The sequence below is a fragment of the Vipera ursinii genome (assembly GCF_947247035.1).
Source record: "Vipera ursinii genome assembly, chromosome: 1".
Classification (NCBI taxonomy): Eukaryota; Metazoa; Chordata; class Lepidosauria; order Squamata; family Viperidae; genus Vipera; species Vipera ursinii.
The window spans coordinates 74,048,332-74,061,856 of NC_139512.1; the positions used below are offsets into that span (position 1 = coordinate 74,048,332).

The following is a 13,525-nucleotide window of genomic DNA, read 5'->3' on the forward strand; positions in this document are numbered from 1 at the left end:
CATGTAGAAATAGGAAACAAGCAAAAAGGTTTGCTGTAGGTAAAATCCATCATGCTAAACATGGTTAATGCCTGAACGGTTCCAATGACCAAGTTCTGATACCTTTTTAACAGTACAACTCCTAAGCTTTTATTTTTAATACCAGAAATATTGCTTTGAAGATTCATGTTTATCATTCCTTGTTGCTTGTTTTGTTCAGTACATTGAGCACTAAAGTCTTCAGAAGGAATACATTATTTTTCTTTCTTTCTCTGTCTAGTATTTCAGAGGAGATTGGAATATAACCCGATTTAATTTTGTCTTAACAAAAGTGTTTTTTGAACACTTTCTGGTAAAAGGAAGCAGCTAGCTTCACACATCACAGTATGTTGTGCTTAACTTTGGTTTATTAAGCAGTTATAATGGCCAAGTTAATTTTATGTAATACTGAGTTGAGTTCGTATTGTATGCTAAGCCAGCACCCAAAGAAAATGTAACTTTAATGTAGTATAGAAGTACAATGCAGCCAAGCTCTTATCTTCCTGACCATCTAGTTGACCTAGTGGCATAAGCTAAGCAAATCTTTCAAGCTCAGTATCCAGATACAAATAATAAATTGTATATGTTAGAATTTATGATCAAACATGTAATATTTAGCATATCTATCTCAAATTATTAAAATATGCAGGGTGCCGAGAGCATACTTTATACTATTCTACTGGTTATAACTTTGATGGGAAACAGCATCTAAAGCATTTAAAACAATATCATATTCATATATATATATATATATATATATATATAAATAAAATGAATCAACCAATCTAACTTCAACACTAAAACAGGCTTCGACTCAATCCCGCCAAGACTGAGTGGCTGTGCATACCGGCATCTCGGATTAACCAGTCTTTTCCATCGCTAACTATGGGGGGTGAGGAATTGCCCAAATAAAATCATAATTGATAATGGTGTTTTTCTGAACAATGGTATTTGTATTAATAAACTGTTATTGTCTTGAATTATAAAATTATACATACCGTAATTTGCTTAAATGCATAATTTAGAATCCAAGTGATACAATACGTCTGTATACATGCAAACATGCCATATATATCAGGTGATATTTTCAGTTTACAATTAGCAGTGTTGTTATTGATATTGTATGTTAGAGTTAGAAAGCAGGAAGGTTAAAGTAAGTGTCTTTAAGCCTTATATTTGTAGAGGTTTAAAATACGTCTTTATTTCTTTATTTTATTTATATAATGCCAAATACAGTGAAGGTATTGCTTATCCCAAGTCTAAATGCAAATGTCAATTATTTATGAGGGGTTTTAAGCCAACAGAGGCCATAATGGGTCTTGCAAGATTCATAGACTAGTGTAATTTATAGACTAAATAAAGCGGTTTGCTTTTAAAGTGAGTAGAAAAGTTTTCTTTAATTTTTTGCTATATTACTATATAAGTGCATATCAAAAATAGGTGTTCATAACATTTGTATTGCAAATTGGCTTTTCAAATTCATTTAACCCGAATTGCTCATATGTTTGCATTTGCAGCCTGAGACTTGGTCATTTCTTGCCTGCTATCATGTAGTTCTCAATGCAAAGATAGGGGTAATCCAATATGTATGCTTGGAATGAAAACTGATTGGTAGGTTCATGAAAGTATCTTTGTCCTGTGTAAAATTGATATCCCAGAGTGCATAATGTCCCTGACAGACATTAAAGCCTGTGAAATCTAGTCCTTTCCATATGCACTTGTCCTTTATATATATTTTGGGAGCTGCCACAAATGTTACAGAATTGGAATTGGGTTTTGGAGTTAAGAATTAGACTAATTTGAAGTTTGTTTTATTTTTCAAGTATCTAGATGACATTAGTGATTAGTGTTTTGATATTCTTTTTTCTACATATAGTTCATTCCATTCCATTTATATTTGAACTATCTGAGCAGATTTTGCATGATTTTAGTTACATATTGTCAAAAGAAGTTACCCTGATTTCTTAAAGTTTAGTCTCACCTGAGTCTCACCTACTGAAACTGGCCCAATCAGTTTAAAAGAAAGTGATGTGTAACTCATGAGCCTTTAGATCAGTGTTGGTGAACCTTTTAGGCCTGACATGTCAAAAATTCAGAAAATGCCCAACTTTGCTCTGCTGGCATGTTACACAGACACACACAGAGCAAAAGAGAAACAATTATATTCTCCCTATTTAGGCCACCCTTAACAGTAGCGTGTAGAGGCAGTGCTAATGCTAAGCCTCAAATAGAGGCCCGGGGCTCAATTTTAGCCCTAACCTCACCGCTAACACTAAAAAAAGGCCACCTGGTGTGTTTCCCAATCTGCTGTGTGCTGGTTATCTTCAATCAGTATTGTCTTTTTGTTGACAGGCCCCTGTAACCTGTCCAAGGCTGCTGCGGGTTGCATGAGCCCTTAGTGCTTGGGGCTTCAGAGAATATTGTTCTGCAGCCTCTGAAAACTGGAAGAAAGCACGCCCTGTGCTCACACAATTTTTGGAGGCCACGGAGCATATCCCATTCTCGCGTGGCCTCTGCAGCCTCCAAAAATCACACTAGAACTGGTCATGCTTTCAAGAATAACAATAGTTCTTAGGTGTGTTGTTGAATGATGGCATGTCTTCCAAAACACTGCGGCATGTCACCATTGAGACCAGTGTCATAGGTGTACTACCACTGCTTTAGATTCTCCTGAATTTCAACTCCCCCCAGTGTAGCCAGCATGCCAATAATGAGGATTTCTATGATGGTCACTTTATCAATCCCTAGTTTAAAACTTTCTATTAAAACACAATTTTTACGCTTATACCATAATCATAATAGTAAAGTTGGAAGGGACCTTGGAGGTCATCTAGTCCACCCCCCCTGCTCAGGCAGGAAACCCTATACCATTTCAGACAAATGGCTGTCCAGTCTCTTCTTAAAAACTTCCATTGTTGGAGCATTCACAGCTTCTGGAGGCAGGTTGTTCCACTGGTTAATTGTTCTAACTGTCAGGAAGTTTCTCTTTAGTTCTAGTTTGCTTCTCTCCTTGATTAGTTTCCATCCATTGTTTCTTGTCCTGCCTTCGGGCGCTTTGGAGAATAGCTTGACTCCCTCTTCTTTGTGGCAGCCCCTGAGATATTGGAACACTGCTATCAGGTAACCCCTCACCCTTCTCTTCATTAAACTAGACATACCCAATTCCAGCAGCTGTTCCTTATATGTTTTAGCCTCCAGACCTCTAATCATCTTCGTTGCTCTTCTCTGTACTGTTTCCAGAGTCTCAACATCTTTTTTACATTGTGGTGACCAAAACTGGATGCAGTATTCTAGGTGTGGCCTTACCAAGGCATTGTAAAGTGGTATTAGTACTGCACGTGAGCTTGATTCTATCCCTCTGTTAATGCAGCCTAGCACTGTGTTGGCTTTTTTGGCAGCTGCAGCACACTGGTGGCTCATATTGAAGTGATTGTCCACTAGGACTCCAAGAACCCTCTCACAGTTATTATTATTGAGCAAGGTACCTCCTATACTATACCTATAAGTTTGGTTTTTCTTGCCTAAATGTAGAACCTTACCTTTTTCACCATTGAATTTCATTTTGTTAGATAGTGCCCAATGTTCAAGTCTGTCCAGATCCTCCTGTATCTTAAGCCTATCTTCTGCAGTGTTGGCTATTCCTGCCAGCTTGGTGTCGTCTGCAAATTTGATGAGTTCCCCATCTATCCCCTTGTCCAAATAGTTGATGAAGATGTTGGAGAGCACTGGGCCCAGAACAGAGCCCTGGGGCACCCCACTACACACTTCCCTCCATGTAGATGCGGTTCCATTGAGGACCACATGCTGAGTACAGCCAGTCAGCCAGCTACAAATCCATGTGGTGGTGATCCTGTCTAACCCACATTTTTCTATCTTATCAAGTAGTAGGTTGTGATCTATTTTATCAGATGCCTTACTGAAGTCCAAGTAAATTATATCCACAGCATTCCTCTGATCCACTAATTTTGTCATTTGGTCAAAGAATGCAATAAGGTTTGTCTGGCATGATCTGTTTTTGACAAACCCATGTTGGCTTTTAGTAATGATTTTGTTTGCCTCTAGGTGCTCGCTGATTTGTCATTTGATTATCTTTTCCAGAATCTTCCCAGGTATTGAGGTCAGGCTGATAGATCTGTAATTTCCTGGATCCATTTTTTTTCCTTTTTTGAAGATGGGAACTACATCAGCTCTTTTCCAGTCCTCTGGTAGTTCCCCAGTGCTCCAGAAACTTTGAAAGATATAGTTCAGTGGTTCTGAGATCACATCTGCCAGTTCCTTGAGAACCTTGGGGTGTAATCCATCTGTTGCTGGTGATTTGAACGCGTCTAGGCTGGACAGGTGCTCACTTACCATTTTCTTGCCTATCTTAACTTGTGTTTCTATTCTGTTTTTATGGCACTATTTTTGATAGGTTGGTCTGTTTTTTCCCTTTGTGTAAAGACAGGTGCAAAAAATGAGTTAAATAGTTTTGCTTTCTCCCTGTTGCTTGTCACCTTCTTGCCACTTTCACCCACTAATGGACCAATCATTTCCTTAACTTTTTTTGTTTTTTATATGTTGAAAGAAGCTTTTTTGTTGTTGTTATTTTTGACTTTGGTCGCAAGCCTTAGTTCATTTTGAGCCTTAGCTTCCCTCACTTCATCTTTGCAGGCACGGGCTATTTGCTGATATTCTGACTTAGTTATGTGCCCCTCTTTCCACTTCTTATACTTGTCCTTTTTATCTTCCAGTTTATCAGAGAGTTCTTTATGCAGCCATGCTGGTTTCTTTTGAGAGCTGTTATTTTTCCTCTTTGTTGGTATTGTGCTAGACTGGGCTTTTATTATCTCACTTTTCAAAATTTCCCAAGCTCCTTGAGTTGTTTTCCCCTTGAGGATTCTCATCCATGGAATCCTTCCCTAAGCTCTCTCTAAGTTTATTGAAATTAGCTCTCTTAAAGTCCAAGACTCTAGTTTGGCTGTGTTCTATTGCTTGTGCTTCCATAATGTTGAATTCCAATATTGCATGATCACTTCCCCCCAAGGTTCCTGTGGCTTCAACAACTTCTATCATTTCATCTCTGTTAGTGAGAATTAGATCGAAAAAAGGTTGCATGTGCTGTACTTTGAAGCTTTGTCTCAATTATCAGTGAGATGTAATGGTTAGGGAGTTGTATTAAAACTGGGGAAAGTGAGAATTAGGTGTAACCACAACCAGGGTTGCTTTCAGTAAATCTGTCCCTCTCAGTCCACTTGCCTGTAGGGTTTTATTGTGAGGAGAAAATGGACGGAGGGAGTAATATCTCTAATGTTGTGCAGACAAGTCAGTATTTAATAAATTATTTGAACAAGCAATATTGCTATTGTAGACTGAATTTAACTTAAAATTGTATGCTGCTTAATATGGGAGAGGTTAGTGGTCTATCTAGCCTTTTTTATCGACATTGCTTGGCAGACACTTTCCTTCTTTTATGCCCAGGAGTAAATTTGGGACCTTTGGCTGTCATAATATGTGCTTTATTATTGAGTGACAACCCCTTTCTATTTGAAATCCTTAAATTTTTCTGAAGATTGTAAATTTAAACTTTTTCAAATAGCATGGTTGAAAATGGCTAGAGGCTTCTTTAGGAAGCCTTTTGTGTTTTTGTATCCTTGTTTATTTACTACTTTTGAGACAACAGTTTGGTAGTCCCTATTACTACCTAAACCTACTTTGTGTGAGAGGTAGGACTTTTATGCCCTTTGCTATTATCCTGGCAATTAAAAAGCCATAATGCAAAAATTGAAATAATTTCAGTGGTGCCTCCACTTCACTGTGAAGCTTAGAGGCATGGGGACAGGATTCACCCTTTCCTATTGACTTTTGTGAGCTAAGCCAGTTTCGCAAAACGTAAGCAAAATCAAACTTTTTAAAGGAAAAGTACAACGTAAGTAAAAAAACTGTCTTAAATTTAACATTCATTGTTGAAATAAATTACAGAACTGTCCAGATCAGGTAATATAGACATTGGCAAATAGTTAAAAAGGAAAAATCTAAAATACACATGGTACTCTTCTATTAAAATTGGAGGTCTCTGCACCCAGGTTTCCAGAAAAAGACTAGCAAAGTTACATATTATTATTATTATGGATCACACAAGAATTTCCAAAGAAAAGCACCTATCTTTATGCAGGCAGCCTAAAATATAGATAAAATGTCAAATAAAGCTCCAGATATCATTCCCTATGTGAAATTGTGACACCCAGCACCAGCTAAAAAAAAAATACATAAAAATCAGACACAAATGCCTGGCTTGAGATTTTTTGCTATTTGCTACAGAAATGGCAGGTTTTTGAAGCGAATGTATTTCTACCTCAGTTTCCTAGACTTTTCCAGCTTCTTGCAAATACAAACTGTTACTCAGAGATTGATGAAGAGATGGAAAACCTTGCTCTTTTCCAGCCACAGTCCACAGACTTCTGGTGAGTTCTTTGTTGTAAAAGGATCAACCTTTTGTATTTATAAGAGAGGGAGGGGCTCAGTTAATCAGATTCTGCACATGATTAAGAGCCATGTGTCACTGTGGGGTGGGAATGTATGTTGTATCTGACAAGTTACAGTCACAATAGCTACATTCTGAGCATGAAAGGCTGGAAACCTTCAGCTAAAAGAGTTCTGTATCTTTTATTAAAACTTGTACAAGTAGTCCTCGACTTACAGCCACAATTGAGCCCCACATTTCTGTTATGTGAGACGTTTGTTAAGTGGTTTTGCTTCATTTTATGACTTTTCTTGCCATAGTTGTTAAGTGAATCACTGCAGTTGATAAGTTAGTAACCTGGGTGTTAGCTGAATCTGGCTTCCCCATTGACTTTGCTTGTCAGAAGGTTGCAAAAGGTGATCACATGACCCTAGGACACTGCAACCGTCATAAATATGAGTCAGTTGCCAAACATCTGGATTTTCATTGCATGAACATGGGGATGCTGCAAAGGTTGTAACTATGAAAAACGGTCATAAGTCACATTTTTCAGCGCTGCTGTAACTTTGGACGGTACTACAGTGAGGAAAAAAAGTATTTGATCCCCTGCTGATTTTGTACATTTGCCCACTGACAAAGAAATTTACATTTACATTTATTATATTTGTATACCGCCCTTCTCCCGAAGGACTCAGGGCGGTGAACAGGGCACATAAAAAATACAGAATACAAAAATTAAAAAAGAATTAAATAAGAGCCCGAGCTAAAAACAGTAAAATAATATAAAAATCCCCAATAAAAACCCCAGCACATCCCCCATCAGGCCAGGCCGGCTTGCTCAAATAGGTAGGTCTTCAGACCGCGTCGGAAGGAGCGAAGGTCAGGTGCCATCCGGAGTTCAACCGGCAGCTGATTCCATAAAGCCGGGGCGCCCACAGAGAAGGCCCTCCCCCTGGGGGCCACCAGCCGACATTCTCTGACCGGTGGCACCCCGAGGAGGCCCTCTCTGTGGGAACGCACAGGGTGGAGGGAAGTTGACGCCGGCAGCAGGTGATCCCCGAGGTACTCCGGACCCATGCCATGTAGGGCCTTAAAAACCATTACCAAAACCTTGAAAGACCAGTCTATAATTTTAATGGTAGGTTTATTTTAACAGTGAGAGACAGAATAAAGAAAAAAAATCCAAAAACCGCATTTCAAAAAAGTTATAAATTGGTTTCCATTTTAATGAGTGACAAAGTATTTCACCCCTTTGCAAAACATGACTTAGTACTTGGTGGCAAAACCCTTGATGGCAATCAAAGAGGTCAGACGTTCCTTGTAGTTGGCCACCAGGTTTGCATACATCTCAGGAGGGATTTTGTCCCACTCCTCTGCAGATCCTCTCCAAGTCATTAAGGTTTCGAGGCTGACATTTGGCAGCTCGAACCTTCAGCTCCCTCCACAGATTTTCTATGGGATTAAGGTCTAGAGACTGGTTAGAAGCACCTTAATGTGCTTGTGAACCACTACTTTGTTGCCTTGGCCATGTGTTTTGGGTCATTGCTATGCTGGAATACCTATCCATGGCCCATTTTCAATGCCCTGGCTGAAGGAAAGAGTCCATCGTCCCTTTGATGCGGTGAAATTGTCTTGTCCCCTTAGCAGAAAAACACCCTCAAAACATAATGTTTCTACCTCCATGTTTGATGGCGCGGATAGCGTTCTTGGGGTTATAGACAGTATTCCTCCTCCTACAAACACGGCGAGTTGAGTTGATGCCAAAGAGCTTGATTTCGGTCTCATCTGACCACAGTACTTTCACCCAGTTCTTCTCTGAATCATTCAGATGTTCATTGACAAACTTCATAGGGGCCTGCCTGTACATGTTTTGAGCAGGGGGACCTTGCAGGTACTGCAGGATTTCAGTCTTCATTGCATAGTGTGTTACCAATTGTTTTCTTGGTGACTATGGTCCCAGCTGCCTTGAGATCATTGACAAGACCAACCCATGTACTTCTGGGCTGATTCCTCACCATTCTAATGATCATTGAAACTCCACAAGGTGAGATCTTGCATGGAGCCCCAGACCGAGGGAGATTGACAGTTATTTTGTGTTTCTTCCATTTGCAAATAATTACACCAACTGTTGTCACCTTGTCACCAAGCTGCTTAGCAATAGTCTTGTAGCCCATTGTCCAGTCTTGTGTCGGTCTACAATCTTGTCCTTGACATCCTTGGACAGCTCTTTGGTCTTGGCCATGGTGGAGAGCTTGGAATGTGATTGATTGATTCTGTGGACAGGTGTCTTTTATACAGGTAACGAGCTGCGATTAGGAGCACTCCCTTTAAGAGAGTTCTCCTAACAGCTCGTTACCTGTATAAAAGACCCCTGGGAGCCAGAAGTACTTATTTCACATATTAAAATGCAAATCAGTTTATAACTTTTTTGAAATGTGTTTTTCTGGATTTTTTTCCTTTTTGTTATTCTGTGTCTCATTGTTAAAATAAACCTACCATTAAAATTATAGACTGGCCATTTCTTTGTCAGTGGGCAAACGTACAAAATCAGCAGGGGATCAAATAATTTCTTCCCTCACTGTAAATGAACGTAAGTCGAGGACTATTTCTATGTCCTGTACAAGTTTTGGTAGCATATGGACAGCAATCCATATGAACAGGGGTGTCAAACTGTCCTGATACATTACACAACGTCATGTGACGTCGCGAGTTTGACATGTCTGATTTAGAAGGTTACATGTTTTTTATCTCAGTAAAATATGTTAACTAAATGTTTGATTGAACAAAATCATGATGGGTGGGGAAGAACTGTTGGCCTATCTGGTAATAATTGCCACACATGTGGAAGATTGAGACTTGGAATGTAAGAAAAGTAAATAGAAAAGCCATGGATTACTAAAGCCAGGTATATGAAACAATTTTTTAAAAAAGATATAATAAATATTAAAATATTCTGATTTTGTGGAGCCGAGTCGATAAATGCGTATAGGGAAGTGAAAGATGTATTTAATTATGAGTGAAAAGACTAAAATAACAGAAGATGTGATTGATATCAACTAGATTGTGGGCCTGTATGAAAGTAGGAATTTATAGGTTGTATATTTTTATGAAGGGACGCGGTGGCTCAGTGGGTTAGGATGCTGAGCTTGTCGATCAGATGGTCGGCAGTTTGGCGGGTTGAATCCCGAGTGCCGCGTAACAGAGTGAGCGCCTGTTAGTCGTCCCAGCTTCTGCCAACCTAGCAGTTCGAAAGCACGTAAAAATGCAAGTAGAAAAATAGGGACCATGACAGTGGGAAGGTAACAGCGTTCCGTGCGCCTTTGGCATCTAGTCATGCCGGCCACATGACCACGGAGACGTCCTCGGACAAGCGCTGGCTCTTCGGCTTTGAAACGGAGAGGAGCACCGGCCCCTAGAATTGGAAATGACTAGCACCTTTACCTATATTTTTATGGGAGTATAAATGATGGTATGGGAAGAACCGAAGATGAGTTTGGTAAAAATTGTGCAAACGCCCCCCTCCCCCGGGACATATTCATCTTCCTCTTTTAAGATAAGCAAATTTATGCGAATCTTTGAAAGGGAGTAAGAATTACAAGAACATTAATGGCTCAAGATCAGAAAAAGAAAAGGAAACATAGTTAAAGGTAGTTCATTCCAGTGCCATTTACTCTATAATTGTCCTATTTTCAGGTTATGCTAGTCTAGAACATAATATGCATACACTGTTCTGAGCATAGAACAGATCAGTTTTGGTGGACTGAAATGCATATTCTGGGTAGACGTTTTTCCAGTAAAGGGTGTAATACTGGTAAAGGCAAAAAAGATCTTGGAAGATCAGTGGGCATATATGGGAGGGGAGTAGAAAGAATGCAAGAGCCTTGGTGGAGCAGTGGGCTAATGCCTCCTTAAGTAACACCAGCTGCCTGCAATTAGTGCAGGTTCGAGTCCCACCAGGCTCAAGGTTGACTCAGCCTCCCATCCTTCCGAGGTAGGTAAAATGAGGACCCAGATTGTTGGGGGCAATAAGCTGACTTTGTAATAATGCCGCTTGGGGGGGGGGCGAAAGCCCTAATAAGCAGGCATATACATAGAATGAAGGTTACTGCTAAGCTTGTAAGCCGCCCTGAGTCTTCGGAGAAGGGCGGGATATAAATGGAATTAAAAAAAAGATTTATCAACTATGCCCAATCAAAAAATGCGTAATAACGTTTTATTCTGAAATTCATATATGCATGATATATGAACATCAACTTGAGTACAAAGTTATTCTGTAACAAGAGGGAAGGCTGGAAACAAATTAAGTACAAAAACGTGATTGGGCCATTCAGAAAGCCAGAAATGAATACGAACAATAATTATTTGATAGATATTAGATTTTTATTTTTAAATCTCCATTTTAAGTACGTGGACTAAACAAAAGGCTTTTCATATATACAGAAGGAAACAAATGAACATAATGTGATGATTTTTTTTGCGATGAACAATTTAGAGAATTAGTAAAGGATAGACAGGTTCTAAGAGGTTCCAAATTTAGGAAATCCATTATTTGATAGCAGCAAGCATAGAGTGACTATTAGACAAGAAGTTTTATTTGAGAAAGGAATTAGAAGATTCATCGCTCAATTGAATGAATGAAAATGGACATCAGGAAAGAGAATGTAAAAGCTGCTTGGAACAGAGTGAGCCAACTACATACGTTCACAGAAGTGGAACTGCTTTGCTAATTGTGGAACTCTACATTTGCATACGTAGAGTTATGCGAATAAGAATTATGAAAAAAAGATGCTTCATGGAAAAATGAGATGGAGGCAAAGAAAAATGACTTGGAAAATAGGAATCAAAGTAAATGTATAATAAACATATAGAGAAAAACAGTTGTAAAGTAGGTAATAGAAAGCGCAAAGCAGTTTTAATGAAAATGAGTGTTCCTATAAGGCAGACATGTCAAACACAAGGCCCGGGGGCCAGATCCGGCCCGCGAAGTGGTTTCATGTGGCCCGTGAAGCCATCCTGGAAACAGTGAGGGAATGGCCCCCACTGCTTTGGCCCTGGCCCAGAGACCCTCCTTCTGCCAGAGACCCTCAGATCTGTCCCACTCCTGCCCAGGCCCCCATAGGCACCCTTGATGTGAACGATGTAGAGCTGGCCACGCCCACCCAGTAGGCCATACGCACTCTAGCCACGCCCACCCAGTAGGCCACGCCCACCCTGGCCATACCCACCCAGCCCCCTGAGGGCAACCTCAATGCTGATGCGGCCCTCAATGAGATTGAGTTTGACACCCCTGCTATAAGGGATGTAACATTTATTTTTGTGGGATTGTGGAGGTTACTCTGTAAATCCCAAAAAAGGCACAGCCTTTTAAAAAGTATATTACACTTTTATTTCTGAAGATCCAAACAGCTGCATGTCTGTACAGGTGACCTTTGACCTATGAACTTCTATTCCAAGTTAAGACAACAGTGAATGAATGATGGGTTACAACTGGTCCTCAGAATTCCAGCTGTCCCAGCATCCTAATGATCATGTGATTACCATTTGCACTTAAAATCATGTGATTGCCATTTGGTAACCCTGCCAACTTCCCCAGGAAGTCGAGAGGGAAATTGGTAGGGAAGGTCATTGAGGTATGTCTCCCACTCATGCAGCCCTCCCCATCCCCTGTGCACTCACTCTGCGTAAGTCACTCATGCATTCCCATGCACACTCCCCAACACGCACTCTGTCACTGTATACCCCAAGCCATGTGGCGTCTCTTGTGTAACCTCTCAAAGCACACACCTCTTCACACCCTTCTCGACCTACCATGTTTCCCCGAAAGTTAGACCCAGCCCAATAGTAAGTCCTAGCTTGATTTTTGGGGATGGGCCTAATATAAACCCTACTCCAAAGCTAAGGCCTAGTTTTGGGGTAAGGCGCACCCGTAAAAATAAAGCTGGGGTGGGGGGGTGAAGCTGCCCCATGTGCCCCACACCTGCTTGCTTTACTGGTGGGATCACCACAACCAGGCGTCCTACACCCCGACACCTCTCATGCCGCTACTTGACTACTATTGCGGCTGCTTGCTGCCACTTGTGGCCAGACACCATGTGGCGCATTGCATTGTTGCCGCTCCTCCTGGCAGGACGCTGCATGGCGCTTCGGGCCACTTCTGTTGCTTGCGCCACACTTTGGGCCGCTTCTGTTGCTCGTGGCAGGAGGCCATGTGGGGCTTCGGGCTGTTTCCGCTGCAGAAATGGCTCAAAGAGCCATGCAGCATCCTTCCGGGAAGAGCAGCAACGGCGCAATGCACCAAATGGCATCCGGCTGCAAGTGATGGCAAATGTCCACAGAAGAAGTCAAGCAGCAGCATGACAGGTGTCAGGGTGTGGGAGGCCTGGCTGCGGTGGTCCTAAGGTAAGACATTCTCAGAAATTAAGACCTATATATAAAAAAGACCAGGTCTTATGGTACCTCTCATACTTCCTTCCCTTCCCCTCTTCCACCCAGCAGCATCAGCCTATTGCTCATGGGCTTGAGACATGCAACTTCCTGCTGGCTTATCCACTCACCCACTTTGGTTGTGGGAAGCTGGAGGAATTTGCCACCCCTATTGAATGTGGGTTTCAAGTAACAATGGGAACTGGGATTGTAGCAGTTGCTGTCATTAAGCAGTGCGGTTGCACTTTACAGCCGCAACCGCACTGCGGTTCCAGTCTCAATTGCTGTCGTGAGTTGAGAACTGCCTGTACAATAGTGTTTATATGAAGAAGGTCTGCATTTGTATTCTGCTAAATCTCAGTTCTTAGTTAGATTATGCCAGAATTAGGATTTATATATAGCCCAGTGTCTCATTTCTCTCAGTGCCCAACCAGGTGTCTTTGGGAAGTTGACAAGAAGCACCTAGGAAAGCAAGTGGTTAATTTACAGCATTTACTACACCAGGAGAATAAGTTCATGGTTTTAAGAGGGCAGATTTCTACTGGTAATTATCAGTACCTAAATGGCATTTTCTGCAACATTAAAGGTCAGTGTGCCACTGAAGAATAGAGAGAAACATGAGGGAAAGTGCTGTTATATCAATAT

General features: G+C 40.9%; 1 protein-coding gene across 8 annotated transcripts in view; it reads left to right on the top strand.

Annotated features, from left to right (window-relative positions):
• The window catches only part of CELF1 (CUGBP Elav-like family member 1), a 49,850-nt gene that overhangs the window by 4,262 nt on the left and 32,063 nt on the right, over nucleotides 1–13,525 (top strand). For 6 of the 8 annotated variants that reach the window (XM_083349027.1, XM_083349029.1, XM_083349030.1 and 3 more), the window contains one exon: nucleotides 6,355–6,458. The exons of the other annotated variants lie outside the window; for them this stretch is intronic. Coding sequence is in view for 2 of the 6 variants with exons in the window: in XM_083349032.1 (XP_083205158.1) it covers nucleotides 6,415–6,458 (44 nt within the window). In the remaining 4 variants the exon portion in view is untranslated. Of the gene's footprint in view, nucleotides 1–6,354; nucleotides 6,459–13,525 lie in introns of those variants that run through there. 8 annotated transcript variants of the gene reach the window in all.